A 16,788-nucleotide genomic window follows, 5' to 3' on the forward strand; every position below is an offset into this window, starting at 1 on the left:
CCTTTTTTGGCACCTGGAACTTTGTTGCTGCAAGAAAATGTGTTCCCTAGGTCCTCTGTTGAATAGCATGTAAACTTGAGTTCTTATAAAAGCTCCTCCTTCCTTTGGAAAGTTCATGTGGTGGGAAAACGCAATGACTGACACCCTTTGAGTGGTAGCTACCCAGTTCAGTGGCAACTAAGATAGCTGACTTTCATTGCCTAATTTGACTATCAACAGTCCTTTCCACTTTTCCACAAAAGTTTTTCATGACAACACCCAGTGAGGGAGAGATAAATCTCAGACACAACTCAACGAGCTACCATAGCAGCAGATGTTAGCAAAAATATCATTTGAGATATCAGCCACAGCTATCACTTCCAATATTTACTCTGCTGATGGTAGTGGAGACAGGGTCAGGATCCTGTTGGTATTTGGGCCTGGCAGATAGGAGAGACGGCAAGGCAGCTCACAGCCGGGCCAGGGAGAAATATCAGCTCTGCACAGACTGATAAGGTCAGCTATATAAACCGGTGTTTTTGGGGCAGTCTTTGTGGTCCATTCAGATGTCTGGCTCTACCTGTTAGATGTTTGTCCTCTGCATGAGGTCACCTTTCCATTTCTGTCAGTCACTGCACTGTTGAAAGCTTTTTTTTCAAGGTTACGTATCTAGCAGATAGAGCAAAAGAAAGTAAAGAAAGAAAGCTGAAACTAAATCATTATCTCTGTCTCTGTCAGTGGATTTTATTAGCAGGTTTTGCTGGTTCAGATGTATGACCTCAGGGACTTTGATGACTTTACACAACATCTGCTTACATTACCAGCTGTCGTACACCTGCAACAAGGAAACAATGACACGGACAGAAAGTCAGTAAAATGCAATGTTGTTTTGATCTAAATAGTCCTGATCTTAAATCCAAAAGAAGCAAGACAAACAAATCTTGGAGTCATTTACCCTTTTTAATCAATCTAGTGTCACTTTGAATTACGAGTTGCTGATAGAAATTAATGTGAGTGTTGGGGGAGAGGAAACTATGACCCTGGTTGTTGCATAAATGATTGGAGGAATGCCAGAGTCCGTTATGGTCTGTGCAGATTTCATCAATGAGGTTGACAAGGAAGTAAACTACATGAGACATCTTTATTGGCTCTAGCATCATGAGTAGTTTTATAGAGCCAGAATTTACATCAGAGGGTCTGAGTCATTCATGGTCATCTTTGAATTCTTTTATTACTGTACTTTATTATATTCACCAACGTAATGGGCCCATGGGACTTTCACAAGGCGGGAAGGTGAAGTGGGCATTTGACCTTAGAGTGAGGAAAAGTTTCTTGTATTAAATCAGGGTACATCAATCTCAGCACGTTTCTCAAGCAACCTTTTCTTTCTCTGGCTGTCTGGCTCTTACTCTTGCGTCTTCTAATCTTCCTCCTACGTATTCATTCATTTTTCAGAATTCCTCTGAATTGACCGTGACTCATAAAAAAAATAAAATCTCATAATCAACAATTGGCAGTCGTTCCCTATGTGGGCTTTATGCGGTGTGTGCGTTTCTATGGAGGTGCAGGCTAAATACTTAAGTAGAGAAAAAGTTCAGAATTTCAACACATCATGCTGCTGCTCTATCAGTGCATCGACATTTAAAACACTGTTAACGCGTGAATTCTCAAATATTTCACAATCAGCCCTGATTTTTATTACTTTGACAGAAAAAATGACTAAGCATAGTTCCCAAAGTGTCAAACTATTTCTTAAATTAAAATCCATTGGATCCAAAAGCTTAAATATAAAAATTGCTCACTCTTTTTTTTATGGTCAGAGAAAGCATGTTCTAGTCAGGACACACTTTGAGGTTCAAGAGATTCTTCTGATTATTTTCACTGACTTTATGGATATTGCTACGGACTAGTCAGTATTAAGGTTAAGTGCTTATTATCTGACACTAGTCCTTACCTGGATTTTGTACTAAAAGATGAGACGACTGATGGACTGATTTCCATGACCAAAGAAAATAGCCAGGAGGTGAGTTAGCTTACTGCTTTAGCACGCTTGTGGGCAGGCTAAAAGTTCACGAAGTTCATGAAGATGTATTATTGACTAATTAAATTAGTGGAATTTAGTTTAAAATAACTGTGGGTGATCTTTATATTGCCAAATTATGTTAATTAGCTGTAGATGCTGTATGCTAAGTATACTACTGTTAAGTAACAATGTTGTGGGGTCGTTTTGTATTTCAGGTCGGCAGGTTGGTCCAGACAGCGTATGCAGAGAAAAGCTGGAGAAGATGATCATACTCTACACTAAAGTTGTAAGTTGACTTGTTTATAAATATATAATAAGAAATACCAATTCCTGTTTCAGCTTTAATTAATAGTTTGTATATTCGTATCAAGGATGTTGCAGACCAGTTATAGTCTAACTGTCTTTTTTTTAAATCTCTCTCTATTCCTCTTTCCTTCTGTTTGTCCACTTCTGTTCATTTCTTTCCTTGCATCCATGTAGTTGTTAGATTTTCTGGAGTACCATCCATGTGCATTCATACCTCTAATCCAGCGTTCCCTGGAATTTGCCGTCAGCTACCTGTTCACACCTGCAGGGGAGGGAGTGACCTTTGAGCGATTCATCGTTCAGTGCATGAACCTTATCAAGATGATTGTAAAGAACGATGCCTACAAACCTTCCAAGAACATTGATGGTAGGATATGAGAGCTTTGGGAAAGAGGAGCAAGAAGGGTGGAGAATAAACAATGAATGAATTGATGACATGGGAGAATGAAATGACATGATAGACCAGTGATAAGAATTGCAGACATGGATAAGAAAAAAGAAGAAATGAAAGCCAGACAAATCTAAATTTTATGTTTGTGATTCAGAGGCCAACATAAAAGGACACGAGCTCTTCAAAGCTGATCACTGACAGTTTTTTGAAAAGCACAGCGCTGTAATACCATCTGCGTCACCGTACCTCACCATGGCTCATGTTTATTTCAAACTGACAGAGGCCTCCAGTGCTTCATTAGCAGTGGAGCACAGCGCTATGTCTTTCTTCTGCCAGCTAGTACGGTCTTTGCTGTGCCTTGTTTAAGATCTTCCTCCTAAGCAATCGCTAACAGAGTCAAGGATTTAGTGGTTTTTGTGTTAATGCTTTGGTTTCACTGGAATGTTTGAGTGTGTTGTGGCGGCAGAGTTAAGTTTGACTTCAGATTTGCTCTCCATTTACAATTTCCAAACAAGAAAAACAAAGTATTTTGAGTAGCACGGTAACATAGCAAAAGGGAAAGTTGAGCCTTGACTGACCCATTAAAAGCCAGGAGCTTCCATCTGACTCATTCATTAGGCCCATGCTGTCAGTCAGATCGACAGACAGGAAGACCCATGTGTGTCTGAGAGTATTAGAACATGGTCTTAAGTACTGTTTGAGAGTAGTGACACAGAGGTCAGGGTTAGAGTGGAGGTTTAAAAGTTTAAATGACAAGCAATCTGTAAAATCTGTAAAGTCTTCCCGCTTGCTTTATATCAGAGCGTTTGCATGTGAGAAAAACAGTTTTTTTTCACAAATTTATCATAACACATGCTGAGTAATCGATCTACTAATTGCATTTTGGCTGTTAGAATAAATACTCTTAAATCATAAACATTTTCAATAAAAATCAAGATGCAGAGCAGAGGTTTCTTTTTCCCCACTACAAACTATCATAAAAATATATAATTTCAAAGTTGGTATGCAGACTACAGTAGATGACTCACCAAAGACAACTTAAATTGTTCCTTTCTAACAAAAGCCTTTGCCTGAAATTAAGTCATTTGAGTATGCAGCCTACTTTTATATTTCAAAGTCGCATATACTAAATGTACTTTGTACAGATCATTTTGATATCGCTATGAATTCCACCATAAATTGGATTTAAACCTCTGAAGTGCAGAGAAGTACAAACAGGAGATAGTAGTGCTAATAGGACTGTGGACTCTTTGACAGATTAATCGGTAATAAAATATTCTTATTTTCTTAATTCTTTCTTCTTTTTTTTTATCTCCTTTACACTCCCTCCTCTCCATACCTCTTCCCCTCCTCAGACAGTAAACCAGAGAGTCTGGAGGCTCACAAGATCAAGACAGCATTCTTCACACACCCCACACTGACAGAGATTGGACGACGGCTCGTCTCACACTACTTCCTTCTCACAGAGGAAGAGCTGGCAATGTGGGAAGAGGACCCTGAGAGCTTTGGTAATAGCACATCCTCAGATACACATGCTGAATCCAAATGCATAGACTTATCTGGACCTGCAGACTGGCAGAGTTAACAGGCATGTTCAGTTCAGAATAGTGAGGGTTAACTACTTCTACTTTTCATGAATTCTGCAATGTCGCATTGCAAACAAGCTTCGCCAGAACCTATTGTGTAGTTGTGATGCAGTATTTATGTGTTAAGGTTAGGTGCTGAACACATCAGTGATAGCCTTAATAGGAATTTCCTCAAATGTGATTCGTCTATGATAATCTGCACGACAGCTTCCATACAACTTTAATGCAACCTCTACCACTCATAGTGTTAACCCTTAGAAACCCAGCATTGACCCATTTTGGCCTTCTTCTGGAGTGACAAGGGAAATAGCAGGTCAACAGTATATTTCCTGTGTAGAACGAATTTACATTATCTGAAAGCTGGGCAACTGAAGATTGATTTAAGATTAATCCCAGCTCTTTGTGTCAAGTTTTTCTAGTCATAATAAGCTCTGTTTTATTTAGGTGCCAAATCAAACATTAAAAATTTTGAGTCTTTCAGGGCTAACAACTCCATGATGGTGCGATGGCTGTTCCCATTCTCACGTGTCTCATACGTTGTTGCAGCAACGTTTGGTGTAAAATTTAACCATTTTTGACCACTCAAGTGTTGATTAAAAACAGCCTCAAACCCTTCATAATACCACATTAAGACACTAAGAGCTTGAGGAACACCATAGCAAGATCCATGGTGTGAATTGGTATCAAAAACATTTGACATTTAGAGATCTCTTCAAGAATGTAACTTTTCTGTGATCTGTTGACAAGCACTTCTATTCTCGAAATTGCTCAGAAATTCCCTAAAATGAGCGTGTCACAACCTTTTAAAGACAGTAATGACGGTGGAGGTTGCCTGTGGGTCTGTTTGGATGTGCTGTTTAAAACAGCAATACTCCACACAACTACCTGTTTTATAAAAGGCTCATGTGAAACAACATGTTTTAAAAATTGCTGAGCTTTGTGAGAGATTGAGATATTTGTAACAGAGTTTGTTTCACTTGCAGACTTGATGTAATAAAACTGACCTCTCAGGAACAGCACTTTATGATGCTGAGACCATAAGAGCCTAACGCTGTAGCTCAATTTGGTGACATTTGGATTCAGTTCTACAATCAGACATACACGAGTGTGTAAAACTACATTTGCACTTTTGCCCTGACAAGATGTTCAGTGTTTCTGTTGGCAGCCTTAGCTATAATCCTCAGAGCAGCATTTCCTAATAGATAAACATTTGCCATCTCAGAATAGAGTTCAGGCCTGTAGCAGTATTAGCTTGACAGACCTCCAAAGACACCCACTCAACATCTCTTCTCTTCTCTTCTCTTCTCTTCTCTTCTCTTCTCTTCTCTTCTCTTCTCTTCTCTTCTCTTCTAGCTGTTGAAGAAACGGGTGGTGACTCTTGGAAATACAGTCTACGAGTAAGTAAAGACACACACTAAGAAATGATATTGATTACCTTAGAAGGGGGGTGCAGAAACACAGACAGGGTGGTCCTCTGTGATTTCAAGTACTTTGGAGTCTGTAATTGCTCGATGATGACGGTTGTATGGGCAGTCTTCAACCCTTGCCACATAAAAAAAAACATGCACCATCTCCTCTCTGGTACCCTAAGCTTGACAGCATCTCCGAATAATGACAAGAGGAAAGCTGTTAAAAATGAAATTTAATCTGTCCCATGTTTCACCGAAATGTCTAGTTTGCCAAGATTATAGTCTAAATTTTACAAGACAAAAAACAGAACTGAACTTGAAACCATAAAAAGTTGACTAAACGAACCATACCAGCAAAAGATTTCAATTTAATGGGCCTGTGATGTTAAATTTTCACAAATATCTTTTTATGTGTGCTATATTTAAAAAAAAACTTCAAAGTATTTTATGTGTTGCTATCAGAAGGTTGTATTCAATGCAGCATCATAAAACAGTTATTGGTCCCCAAGGTGTTAGATCCTGCCTCTGTGACTGTGGCTCGTCTTCAGCTGTTCCTGTGTCATGAAATAATATCTTATTCAGTGTCTTGTTTCGTTGTATATAGCCCTCATATATCTTCCATTCCCTCTCTATGTTGAGACCCATCTATTTACTTCCATCACGTCAGATGTCAACCTACTGTTTGGCTGTTTTTTGAAGTAGAGTGGAGCATTTATTCATTGAACCTCAAGGCCTTGCTGTAAAAGTTCTTTACTCTTATAAAACGCGCTGCAGCAGTGAGCTAATTACTTAACACTTCATAATTTTCGGCTAACAGTTGTTTTTTTTTTTTCTTTTCAAGTTTTTATCCTTTTTTATTGCAACAATGCTCCATTTTGTTAGGTCAGTCTTATGATGTTTTTAAGAAATATTTAAATCCTTTTTAATAGGGCAGCAGGTGTTAATAGAATTCAAAATGTTAAGCGGTTTTTAACTAGGAATTGCAGAGAGGTCCAGCAGTTTTACAGTGTTCCCTGTTGGTTGACTGCTGTGGCCTGGTGGACAGGCTGGCCAGTATCACATACTGCCAAACCAAATCCAGCTTTCAAATTTATCACTTTAAAGTTTCTTCAAATATTAAACAGTTCCAAGAATTACTTTTAGTTACTTTTTAAAATTAACATTATTTTCACATTATATTAGAACCACCACATAGCACATTTTTTTTAAAGATGTCGTTATTTCCGTCTTCCAAAATAGTGGTGGAAAAACACCAGGATCAAATTGCAGGCATGTGAGGGCAAAACACTATCACTGATCTGTTTTAAGGTCCGGTGTATGATTTAGGTTGATATATTGACAGAAATGGGATATAATATTCATAACTCTGTTTTTATTGATGTTTTTTTGTGATATAATTTCTTTGATAGCATATAAAAAATAGCATTCACTAAAAATGATATAGATAATATCTGAATATGCAAAAATGCAAAATCCTGAAAGACATATGAGTCTCTCTGAATTTTGATTATGACAATTAAATAAAGGAAACTTTAACCAAATGTTTCTCAGAACAGACAAACCAAACACTGGCTCTAGATGGGGCCATTTGCAATTTCAGTGTTTTTGCACCAGCCACAGTAATTCTCCTTCATGCTTAGCACAGGGATGAAATTTCAGTTGGGTGCAGCCTCACCGGTAGATGCCACCAAAATCTACACACTAGACGAAATCTCTCACCGAACACCTCTGGTGTAGCTCGGCTAAAGGACAAAAAAACCAAACACATCAGCACGTTGGCGTGTCCTTCACTACCGGTAGCCTACCATCAACATTATCTTGACGTCACCTCTTCTACTGACTATAGCAGTTTAGATAAAAGACACTGAACTGAGCGTCTGTTATTACACACATGTGAACTAAACAGAGACACTTGTCCCGTTTGTTAACTCATGACAATATGCCACTGCAGTTAATAGCGCACTGCGGCAGAATTATAGAGGGAAACACTGTAATGGTTATATGGCAATTTTTTGGCATTTATAAGAAAGATTATTGTAGCCTGGCTGAGGTTCCTGTTGGCCTGTCGGCCAGCCAAGCCTGTACAATGTTAGTGGAAGCACTGAAGTACTTTGTTTTAGTTGATGTTAATTTCTCACATACTTTAAAAAAAACGGGTTTGCGATACGAATCAGTGGATTGTAATGAAAAATGATCACTGTCCCTAAAACTGGAAGTTTTCACAGATCCACATCAATCCCTCTGCAAATCTTTGCAAAGAAGGGTAACTTTATAGGTTCAAGAGGCTTATTTTAGTTTGTAATTTGTCCTTACATAGCAACTGAATACACACACATTTCTTTCTGTGTATTAGTTGCTCTTGATACAGGAACTTGTGACTTTTCTGCACAGTGTACATCCTCCTTTGACCTTCGTATTAGCACATGGTTGTGCTCAGGATGGCTCATTGATCAAATGTCACTATCCATCTGTTCCTCCCATGGTTGCCAATACTAATAGCTGATTATATAAGTGACCCTCCTCCATCAATATTACACCTGTCTATATTTTCCCAACAGAACAAGGGTTTGTGTTTGTCTTAATGCCGTGACACTGGATCTGCTTTTTAAAAGTGTCACCTGACCGATTGCCACCATGGTTCAAAGGTTATAGCATTACACTGCATTCCGTGAGAAATCCCAGGATGTATTCATGATTTGAAATTTCTTTCAACTTTATTTATTTAATATTATTTTTTTTCCTTGTGACATCTAAAACCAATAATCAACAGAAGGTGGGTGGACAGCTATTTTTCCAACACACACAAACACACAAATCCCCTGACAATTTCACATTGACTTTGTATTGAACCAGGCACAATGCATTGTTTATGTGTTTGTGCACAAGCCTCTTTGTTTAAAATCTTTTTGTGTATAGAGAGAGGGTATGCACTGACATCACTTGCCCAACTCAACCAAAGCAGGCTGCTGAGAATAGGGAGAGAAAAACAAAATGAGTGAATATGATGACTTCATACAGTGCACCATCTATTCTGCCAGTTGAATGTCTTCCTTTTTGTCCCCTCTTCTCTTTTCCTCTATACAGCCTTGCACAGAAGTATTGTTCCTGGATATCTTCCACAACTACAACCAGACTCTGATACCAGTGCTGCTGGATATGGTACAGAATCTCCAGGGTCAGTTAAATGTCAATCCAAATATTATTATATGCCAAAAGCAAAGTCTGCTCTCTTTTCAGCAAACCTTTTAACATCCTCTCAATGCAAGGAAAACGTGTACTCATTACCAGTTTATCAGGTACTCCTACCTAAAACTATTTCTCTTTAATACAGCTCTACATTAATCTTACCTTCATAAAGTTGTTAAAGCTGTTTAGATTGTGTGGTCCTTTTGTAAGCTGTTTTTGGTGCTTTTGGAGTTTAGTGTGTTATAGTGTTCTTTGTAATATTTGTCCACACCAATGTTATTGTATAGGTCCCCCTTTTTCAACAAATTAATAAGAATGTTATCTTAAATGCCGGGAGTATAGAGTTTAAAGGGACATATTGGCAGAAATTAAATATAATATTCCACTTCTGCTTTACCTCCGGGGCCATAGGGGCAGCCATGACTCAGAAGGTAGAGCAGGCTGGCCTTATCTGAGGGTTGGCAGTTCAATGCCCAGCTCCTCCAATCAGCATGTTGAATTATCCTTTCGTAAGGTACTGAACCCCAAATTATCCCTGATGGCGGTGCCATTTACGTTAGGGAGATGTTGATCACAACTCTTCACTGCATGTTTTGCACATCTCTTCCACTGTCGGGGAGGGAGAGGCAGAAACTGCCAACCAAGTCCCCTTACAGCCCCTCTTGCTCTTTGTCTCGTTTCCCTGCCCTCTCTCGCCTGCGGTCTCTCTCTCTCTCCACCAGGTTCTCTACATGTTTCATTGCTTTCCCTCTCTCTCTCCATCCTCTTTCTCTCCCTTTCCCTCTTGATTTAGTCCATTAAAACTCCTGCCAGAGTGCAGTTGAAGCATAAGACAGTTCACATCAGTTTCATGAAAAAATAAGTAAATAAACCATAATTTGGCAAGTACCCGACCCAATTCAAACCCGAGGCAATAGTGAGAAAACCGGCAGGGCTGGACCAGACCCAATCGGGTTTGGGTAGAAAATCAAAGCTCTACCTCATTTCAATTTTCTTATTTTGGATACTATTTAAATTGGGTAAAATCTTATTTCAGCATAGAGCTACAAGAAGCACATTGATGCATTTATTCTTTCTCCACCCCCTTTTTGTCTCTCACACACACAATGACAACAGACCGGTTTGCATCTATCATTAATTCTAACCTATGTAAGACGAAACTGGTTTCAGCCCTATGGAAACCATACTTATGCTTGTTCCAGGAAATGTGACATCTACAGTTGCTAGGAAAATAGCAATATGGGGTCCTGAATTTGATGAATTTACTGTTTACCAGACCACACACCTGGTATATATTTAGGTCAACATTGTGTGAACATTTTGGCCTTCTGGTAGTCAGCAATGTAAAGACTGACCCTGTTTAGTTAATTTATGTGAAGTTAATTTCCAAAGTTAATCTACCTCAGTGTTCTTACAGTTGACTTAAAAAAAACAGAGAAAATGTTCCCAGTTGTCCCCTTTTTTGTCTTTGTGTTGGAAAGATGCTTTAAAGAGAAAATTGCCCTGCACTGCACGTACAGTGTGCCTCAGTTTCCCTGTAACACAAACTGGGCCTCAGATGTCAGACCCTATTTCCCATCATAAAATGTAGCATTGTCTCAGTCTAAGTGATACATATTTCATATATCAGCAAGCAGCAAAGTGTGTAGTTTTGCCCATGTTGCTTTTAGCATTCACAGTATGTGTAACATGCAATCTATAGGCCTGACAGCTTTAAGTTCTCCAGGGACAACCGCCACCATTACAACCACTCACAGCTCCTCAGTCATACACACACGCACACACACATACATGCGCGCGCACTCAAACCACACAGCCACTGGTCCCCTGGTGGTCCTGGCGTGTAGTTCTTGTTCTTTTGCTGAATTAGTGGTGCCATTGCTCAAACAGCCGGATTAGAGAAGGGTCTGCTTCTGGCCTGTCTCCCAAGCTGCTTTCATCTTTAAGTGACAGAGTGGAAATGGTTTCTGCTGAAGCAAGGAAGACCCCAGATTGTTGTAATTCTGTGGTTGAAGAGAGGCAGCTATTGATTTCGAGAACTGAGTACACAACAAGAACTAATAGAGGGAGAGAAAAGACAAGTTAAATGACTGATACAAGAGTGATATAGTGGAGTAAAGGCCTCTTCAGTTTGCAACTGTGTCACGATGTGGGCACTTGGTCCAATAAATCATAGATCATCTGTTATTAAATAAAAATGACTGACTGTATGACCAATAAAGTATGTGTCTGTCTTTTCAGGCCCAACCAATGTGGAAGACTCTGTGCAGCTGCTAATGAAGGATGCAGGTGAGTCTTGCTGGTTCAATAACTGTTATCATCCCTTATGCAAGGTGTATTAAATGAGCTATTTGGACTCATAGGAAGAGTCACTAAAATAGAGTTGCTCAAATTACTATTTTATCTGCAACACGACATATAAAGGCTGTGAAATTTGTTTATTAGAATTGTTCAACCACAATCCGAAACAATGAAAACAGATGGAGAGGGTAAAGCAGGTTAAATAGAAATTTGAATAAATAGAGCTACAGGATGCATAACAATCATTTTAAGCTAAGATACGAAGTCTGAATAACCACATTAAAAGGATAATTGTACCCATATATCCTTTTTTTGGTTGCTTTTAAATAATGTAATCCATTCTTGTTATACTGCTTTCTCTTGTGTCCATGACCATCTTGTTCCCCCCTTCTTTTTCTTCCTTTCTTTTTCCCTCTCTCTACCTCCTTTTAGTATTTATCGCTCTATGGCAGGTCAGGGCTGCCTCTCTGGTGGTTTTATGGCATACACAACTAAATCACAGACAGTTGGGATTGCCTGCTATTAGAGCCTCTGTTAAAGCTGGGTGCCCACAGAGATCTCAGCAGTCTGCTGACAGTGTTGATAAAACAGTAGACATCACTGGATGATGAAGCTGTGCTGTGGCAGCAGCAGTGACATGTAATTGTGGCTGTGAGAGCAAGGCTCGTTGAAGAGCCCACGCTTAATAACAGAAGGTGTGATCTGAAATTAGTCAATAATTATAATGGTGCTAATATCATTATAGACTGAAGCCCTATTCGCTAGGGACTAGTTATTACCTGGGGACATCTTGTAATTTGCAGTAATTGCGGAGCTCGCCTGTGATCTTAATCCTGTGCGATTCTACCATGTCTGTTATTTTCCCCAGGTGAAAATTACACAGGAAATTACCTACCATGTTTTGCCTAACACAGAGGTCATGTAATAGTTTTAGTTCTGTGCTAATTGGCATCTCTGTGATCTGGGGTCATGATTTTTATTTATTTAGTTTTTGCAAGGTTTTTTTGTTTTCTCTTCACCTTTTTCTGTCTCTGTCCTGGTCAGGAATTATAGAGGCTGTGTTGGCATTATGAATAAAGATTTTGACAGCATTTTGGGTGCTAGGGGCTCATCTCACTACGCAGCATGCAGAATATTTCCTAGAATCATTTGTAAAAAGAGCGAGCTGAAATTCATCAGAAGAGGAAAAGATGATGCGATGCAGAACCAGTTCTGTATAAAGAAAATATGTAGATGGAGAGAGTTATGTAGAGCGGTTTAAATGACTGTGTTTTGATGATAGGGGTAATTTCTAAATCACATGAGGTCCTATGGTAATACTGGTCCTGTGGGAATAGAGCTTAAGACCTTAATTACACTGTTGTAAAAAGCCCCCCAACCCAACATATAACTGAGCGTAGGATTGTACAAGAAATAGGAGGCACTCAAGAGGCTAATTATTTAAAAAGCTTTTAATATCTCATGGATATGTATAGTTATAGTAGCAGTTTAAAACATGTCTTTGTGTTTCAGCAAAGTGCTAAATAGTCGCCTTTGGGCTGCTTTTTATACATTTTGGTAAGTAGTCACATTAGCAACAGGGACTAGTAAATAGTTTAAATAGATTACTGCTGACAGATGAAATCATATGAGGGATAATGCTGAGCAGAGGAAACCACACATCAAAAATGATACGTCAGGGCAAAACAACAAAAAACACATACAAGAATTATGCATAACATCTTAAAATCTCTTAACATTAAAGTTTCAAATGCACCCAGAAAAAATTGTCCCTTGATGTTTTTCAAAGGGCCCAGATGCCTAAAAAACAACAGAGTGAAGTGCTTTAAAGACATTTTTCATATGTAATAGATAGTGCTGCATAACAGCCACATTCAAATCATGATAACCTGCGCAGACTCTTTTTTTTAATTACTGACAAATTCTGCTAACTTGCATTCAACTAATTATGAACCACCCTCGTAGCAGTGCTTTTAATTTTTGTGATGCAGACATCCATGAGGTGTTAACATATTTTTGTAGGCCTTGTATCAGCCCTGCATTTTTCATTTTAATGCTGCACTCGCAGCAGGGCTTACTTCTTCTTTCTGAAACTTTGTACATAAGAACTAAGTAAATATATTTCAATGTGCTATAAGGCCTCTGAGAGGCCCTTTTGGACCACTAAAAACACAGCTAAAACTGTATGAACATCTCATTTTGGGGTGCCAGAATAATATAGCAGGGCTGTAGATGAGAAAATGACTATATTTTACCTTCAAGGCAAGCCAAATGATATCAGTAACAACAAACACAGGACCCTCTATACAACACAAATATGACATAATCAAAGCACTAATGAAGAATTAAGAAGAGTGGTGACTTACACAATACGGAGCTTTTAGCTACCTTTTCACTACAGTCTGTTTTTGAAAAAAAAGGGAAATAAAGGAAAACTGCTGGTGTTTCTCTTCCTGAGAGTTTTATTCACCTATAAATAGTAGCCCCTCAAAGCTTTGGTTTTGTTCTAAGGACCTCGGTCAATGCGTCAGCACCTGTGAACTATCCATCTTTTTAGCCTGTCCTTCCATCCATCCATCTTTTTGGCACGATAAACAAGAGAAAATATGTCTGAAAGGTGTTTAGTCGCTCCATACGTTTTTGGATCTTTCTGCTAAGAGATACCTACAGTGTTTTATGTTTTTCTCCTGCTTTGGCTTCTCTTACTCTCTGAATAAGTAACGTCATTTTTTATTTATATGGCCCAGTCACAAATCCCAAATTTGCCTCTGGGGGTTTTCCAATCTGTACAGCATAAGACACCTTCTGTCTTTTATGAGACTCGATTTTGGATAATGAAAACCTCCAGCCAAAAATTTAAACATAGAAGAAACCTCAGGAAATGTACCAGATGAAATCTCCTCTGAATCTCCTGGAGGACGAACATCCAGATCCAACATGTGGAATGAGGCGCCGACAGTAAGGAGAGAGACAGAGAAGTCCCAGAACAACCGATGGTCCATCAACACAGAGACGCTTCAGTTTAAAGAGAGAGAGAGGGGCAGGCACAGCAGTGCTTGTAGGACACAAACAACTGAGAGTTATTGAGAAGCAGTGGCTCAAAGTTAAATCATTCTTGTCGGCAGAACTACTAGGCATAAAATTATACATTGAGACTGACCCGCCAACCAGATAATGAAAGAATAAACAACTAATTGAAAGTTAAAGTGAAAGATGGGTTTGGAGTTTGGATTTAAAAGTCTCAACAAAAACAGACTGTCTAGTGTCCATATGGAGATTATTCCAGAGAAAGGGAGCATGATAGAAAGAGTCTCTTTGGCCTGCAGGAGCAGGAGTACAGGAGCAGCCTAATGTTTAAGGAGATCATAGAGGTAGGAAGGGACATGCTCATTTACAATTTTGTAAGCCATTAGAGGACCACAATAAGGTCCTCAGGATCAGTCACTAATAAAAAAAGGCCTGTTTTTAGCAATGTCATGCAGGTGAAAGATACACACACCATCACACACACACTTGCATAGAGATACTGTTGATCCCAAACTACTCTTTTCCAGTGTCAGGCTTGCATAATACCAGAGAATTAAAGTAATGTTAAATCTTCTTTTTTTCTTCATTAATTTCCCATCTCTTTATTCTTTCTGCCATCTCAGAAATCATTACCATTAAAGATAAAATATAAATAGTAACAGTAAGCATCTCTTTCACTTCTGTTCCTTTATCTCTCTATGTTATATCGTTCTCATTCTGTCATCTTTTTTCTAATCTAATCTTTTATTTTTTCCCGTAACTTTTCACTAGTATTACACAGTACAGTACAGTAACACACTGGCACGCACAGATACCAACGAAGCAAGCCATTGATGTTCAAAGAAGGAGCTAACTTTATTGATTCACACATTATAAACCGTAACACAATGCATGCATGCATACATGTGTGCCCATAGTAGCATAAGTAAAGGAACATTGGGTGGTTGAACAATAAATATGTAGTCCCAGTGTAATAGGGGCTTACAAGGTTTCTGGAGTCGGCTGCAGAGCTGACATGATTAGACTTCAGCTAAAGGTTTACCCTTATTTCAAGTGAGACACTTGATTGACACCTCAGCTCCTTCTTTGTACGCTTAAGCTCATATAAGTCCTTACACTATAACTGTCATTTTAACACCTTTCATGGCTTAGACAATTTTTTGCCCCCTTTATCCATTTCCTATTATTGCCACTCTTGGTACTATTTCATCTGCTTTTTCATACAAAGTTAAGCCTGCTGTTGTTCAGCTATACATGAAGCAATTTGGTCCAACTTCCAGCTATTCAAGGAATGCAATGCAGTGTTTAGCTCTTGGCTGTCCATCCAGCATTGCAGCTCAGCATCAGCTTTTCAGCAGCCAACAATCCCACAGGATTTTTTTCCCCAGAAATTGCAATTTGCACAGGACATAAAACTATCAAATTCTAAACTTTGAAATAAAACATGACAAAAGATGTATTGTGTAATTGAAAATGTTAGACCCTCAAACAAAATGTCCTCTAGGGACAAATTGCAGTACTTTTGTTTTAGAAGTTGCCAAGGACATCAATAACTCAAGTCGCAGTGTTCTGCAGCTTATTTTATGACCATAAGACATCCGTTTTATTTGAATGGACCTATTGTACGTCTTTTTTAATTTCTCTCATAACTTAGACTGCTCATATCCCTTTTGTTTACAGCCCTTTTCTTAGTGCTACTGTGACTAAATGAACCATTTACTGACAGTTATTGTGGTTGTTTTGTCTACAGTATACAATGCAGTGGGACTGGCAGCTTATGAACTGTTTGACAATGTGGACTTTGACCAGTGGTTCAAGAATCAGCTTCTTGGAGAGCTGCAAGTCAGCCATCACAGGTATGGTGTTCGATTTACCTCAGCATCTCTTACTTCAATTTCTTTTGTCTTGATAAAACTGCTTCACATTACTGTGATGAAGTACACAAAAATATAGAATCATAAAACATTTACTACTCAAGAAAAAATACCACCTCGATGTGGGTGGTATAGCACAAACACCTCATGCAGACAAGTTTCTGAAGCTTTTTAATGCTAAGTTTTTGTAAAGACTGTCACAGAGGAATTGGACTGCATCAGATTGCTTGCATAACGACTCACAGTATTTGTACCGAAAAGTATAAGTGTGAACAATACAGAACATCAAATCAGCCACGGCCTCAAAAATAACCACTGAGTTGAGTCATCTTCTGTCTGACAGAATCTTAACAAAAATGGAATGTGTCCCCTAAGGAAGTTTTGTATTGCAGGGTTATGGATTGAGCTGCATCGTGCTGTACAGATGTTTGGGAGTTTTCTTCTGCTTCTTTGCGTGCGGTTTAATTTTTAAATACATCACTGTTACGAGGGTGATGACACATTTTGCCTCACTAATGTTATATAGACTTGAAGCTAAAAATGAAATATGAGGCAGCCAGGCAGTAAATGGCTGTTTGCTTTACTGCCCGTGAGCTCACTTTCAGGCATTATTTGTTTTTGAAAGGGATGTTAAGAATGTATTGCATCAGTGTAACTGATTTTGGACCCTCCAAAGGGAGGTTTTTCAGACGCACACGCTAAACTG

The 16,788-nt window shown here is 38.8% G+C and overlaps 1 protein-coding gene across 1 annotated transcript in view; it reads left to right on the plus strand.

Moving 5' to 3' along the window:
• ipo11 (importin 11) overlaps window positions 1-16,788 on the plus strand; it is a 152,007-nt gene that overhangs the window by 34,649 nt on the left and 100,570 nt on the right. Inside the window, exons 9-15 of the mRNA XM_042488560.1 lie at window positions 2,218-2,288; window positions 2,483-2,675; window positions 4,055-4,207; window positions 5,639-5,682; window positions 8,779-8,869; window positions 11,122-11,169; window positions 15,959-16,064. Of these exons, the coding sequence (XP_042344494.1) occupies window positions 2,218-2,288; window positions 2,483-2,675; window positions 4,055-4,207; window positions 5,639-5,682; window positions 8,779-8,869; window positions 11,122-11,169; window positions 15,959-16,064 (706 nt within the window). The remainder of the gene's footprint in view (window positions 1-2,217; window positions 2,289-2,482; window positions 2,676-4,054; window positions 4,208-5,638; window positions 5,683-8,778; window positions 8,870-11,121; window positions 11,170-15,958; window positions 16,065-16,788) is intronic.

This window comes from Plectropomus leopardus, chromosome 6 (assembly GCF_008729295.1).
Source record: "Plectropomus leopardus isolate mb chromosome 6, YSFRI_Pleo_2.0, whole genome shotgun sequence".
NCBI classification, from domain to species: domain Eukaryota; kingdom Metazoa; phylum Chordata; class Actinopteri; order Perciformes; family Serranidae; genus Plectropomus; species Plectropomus leopardus.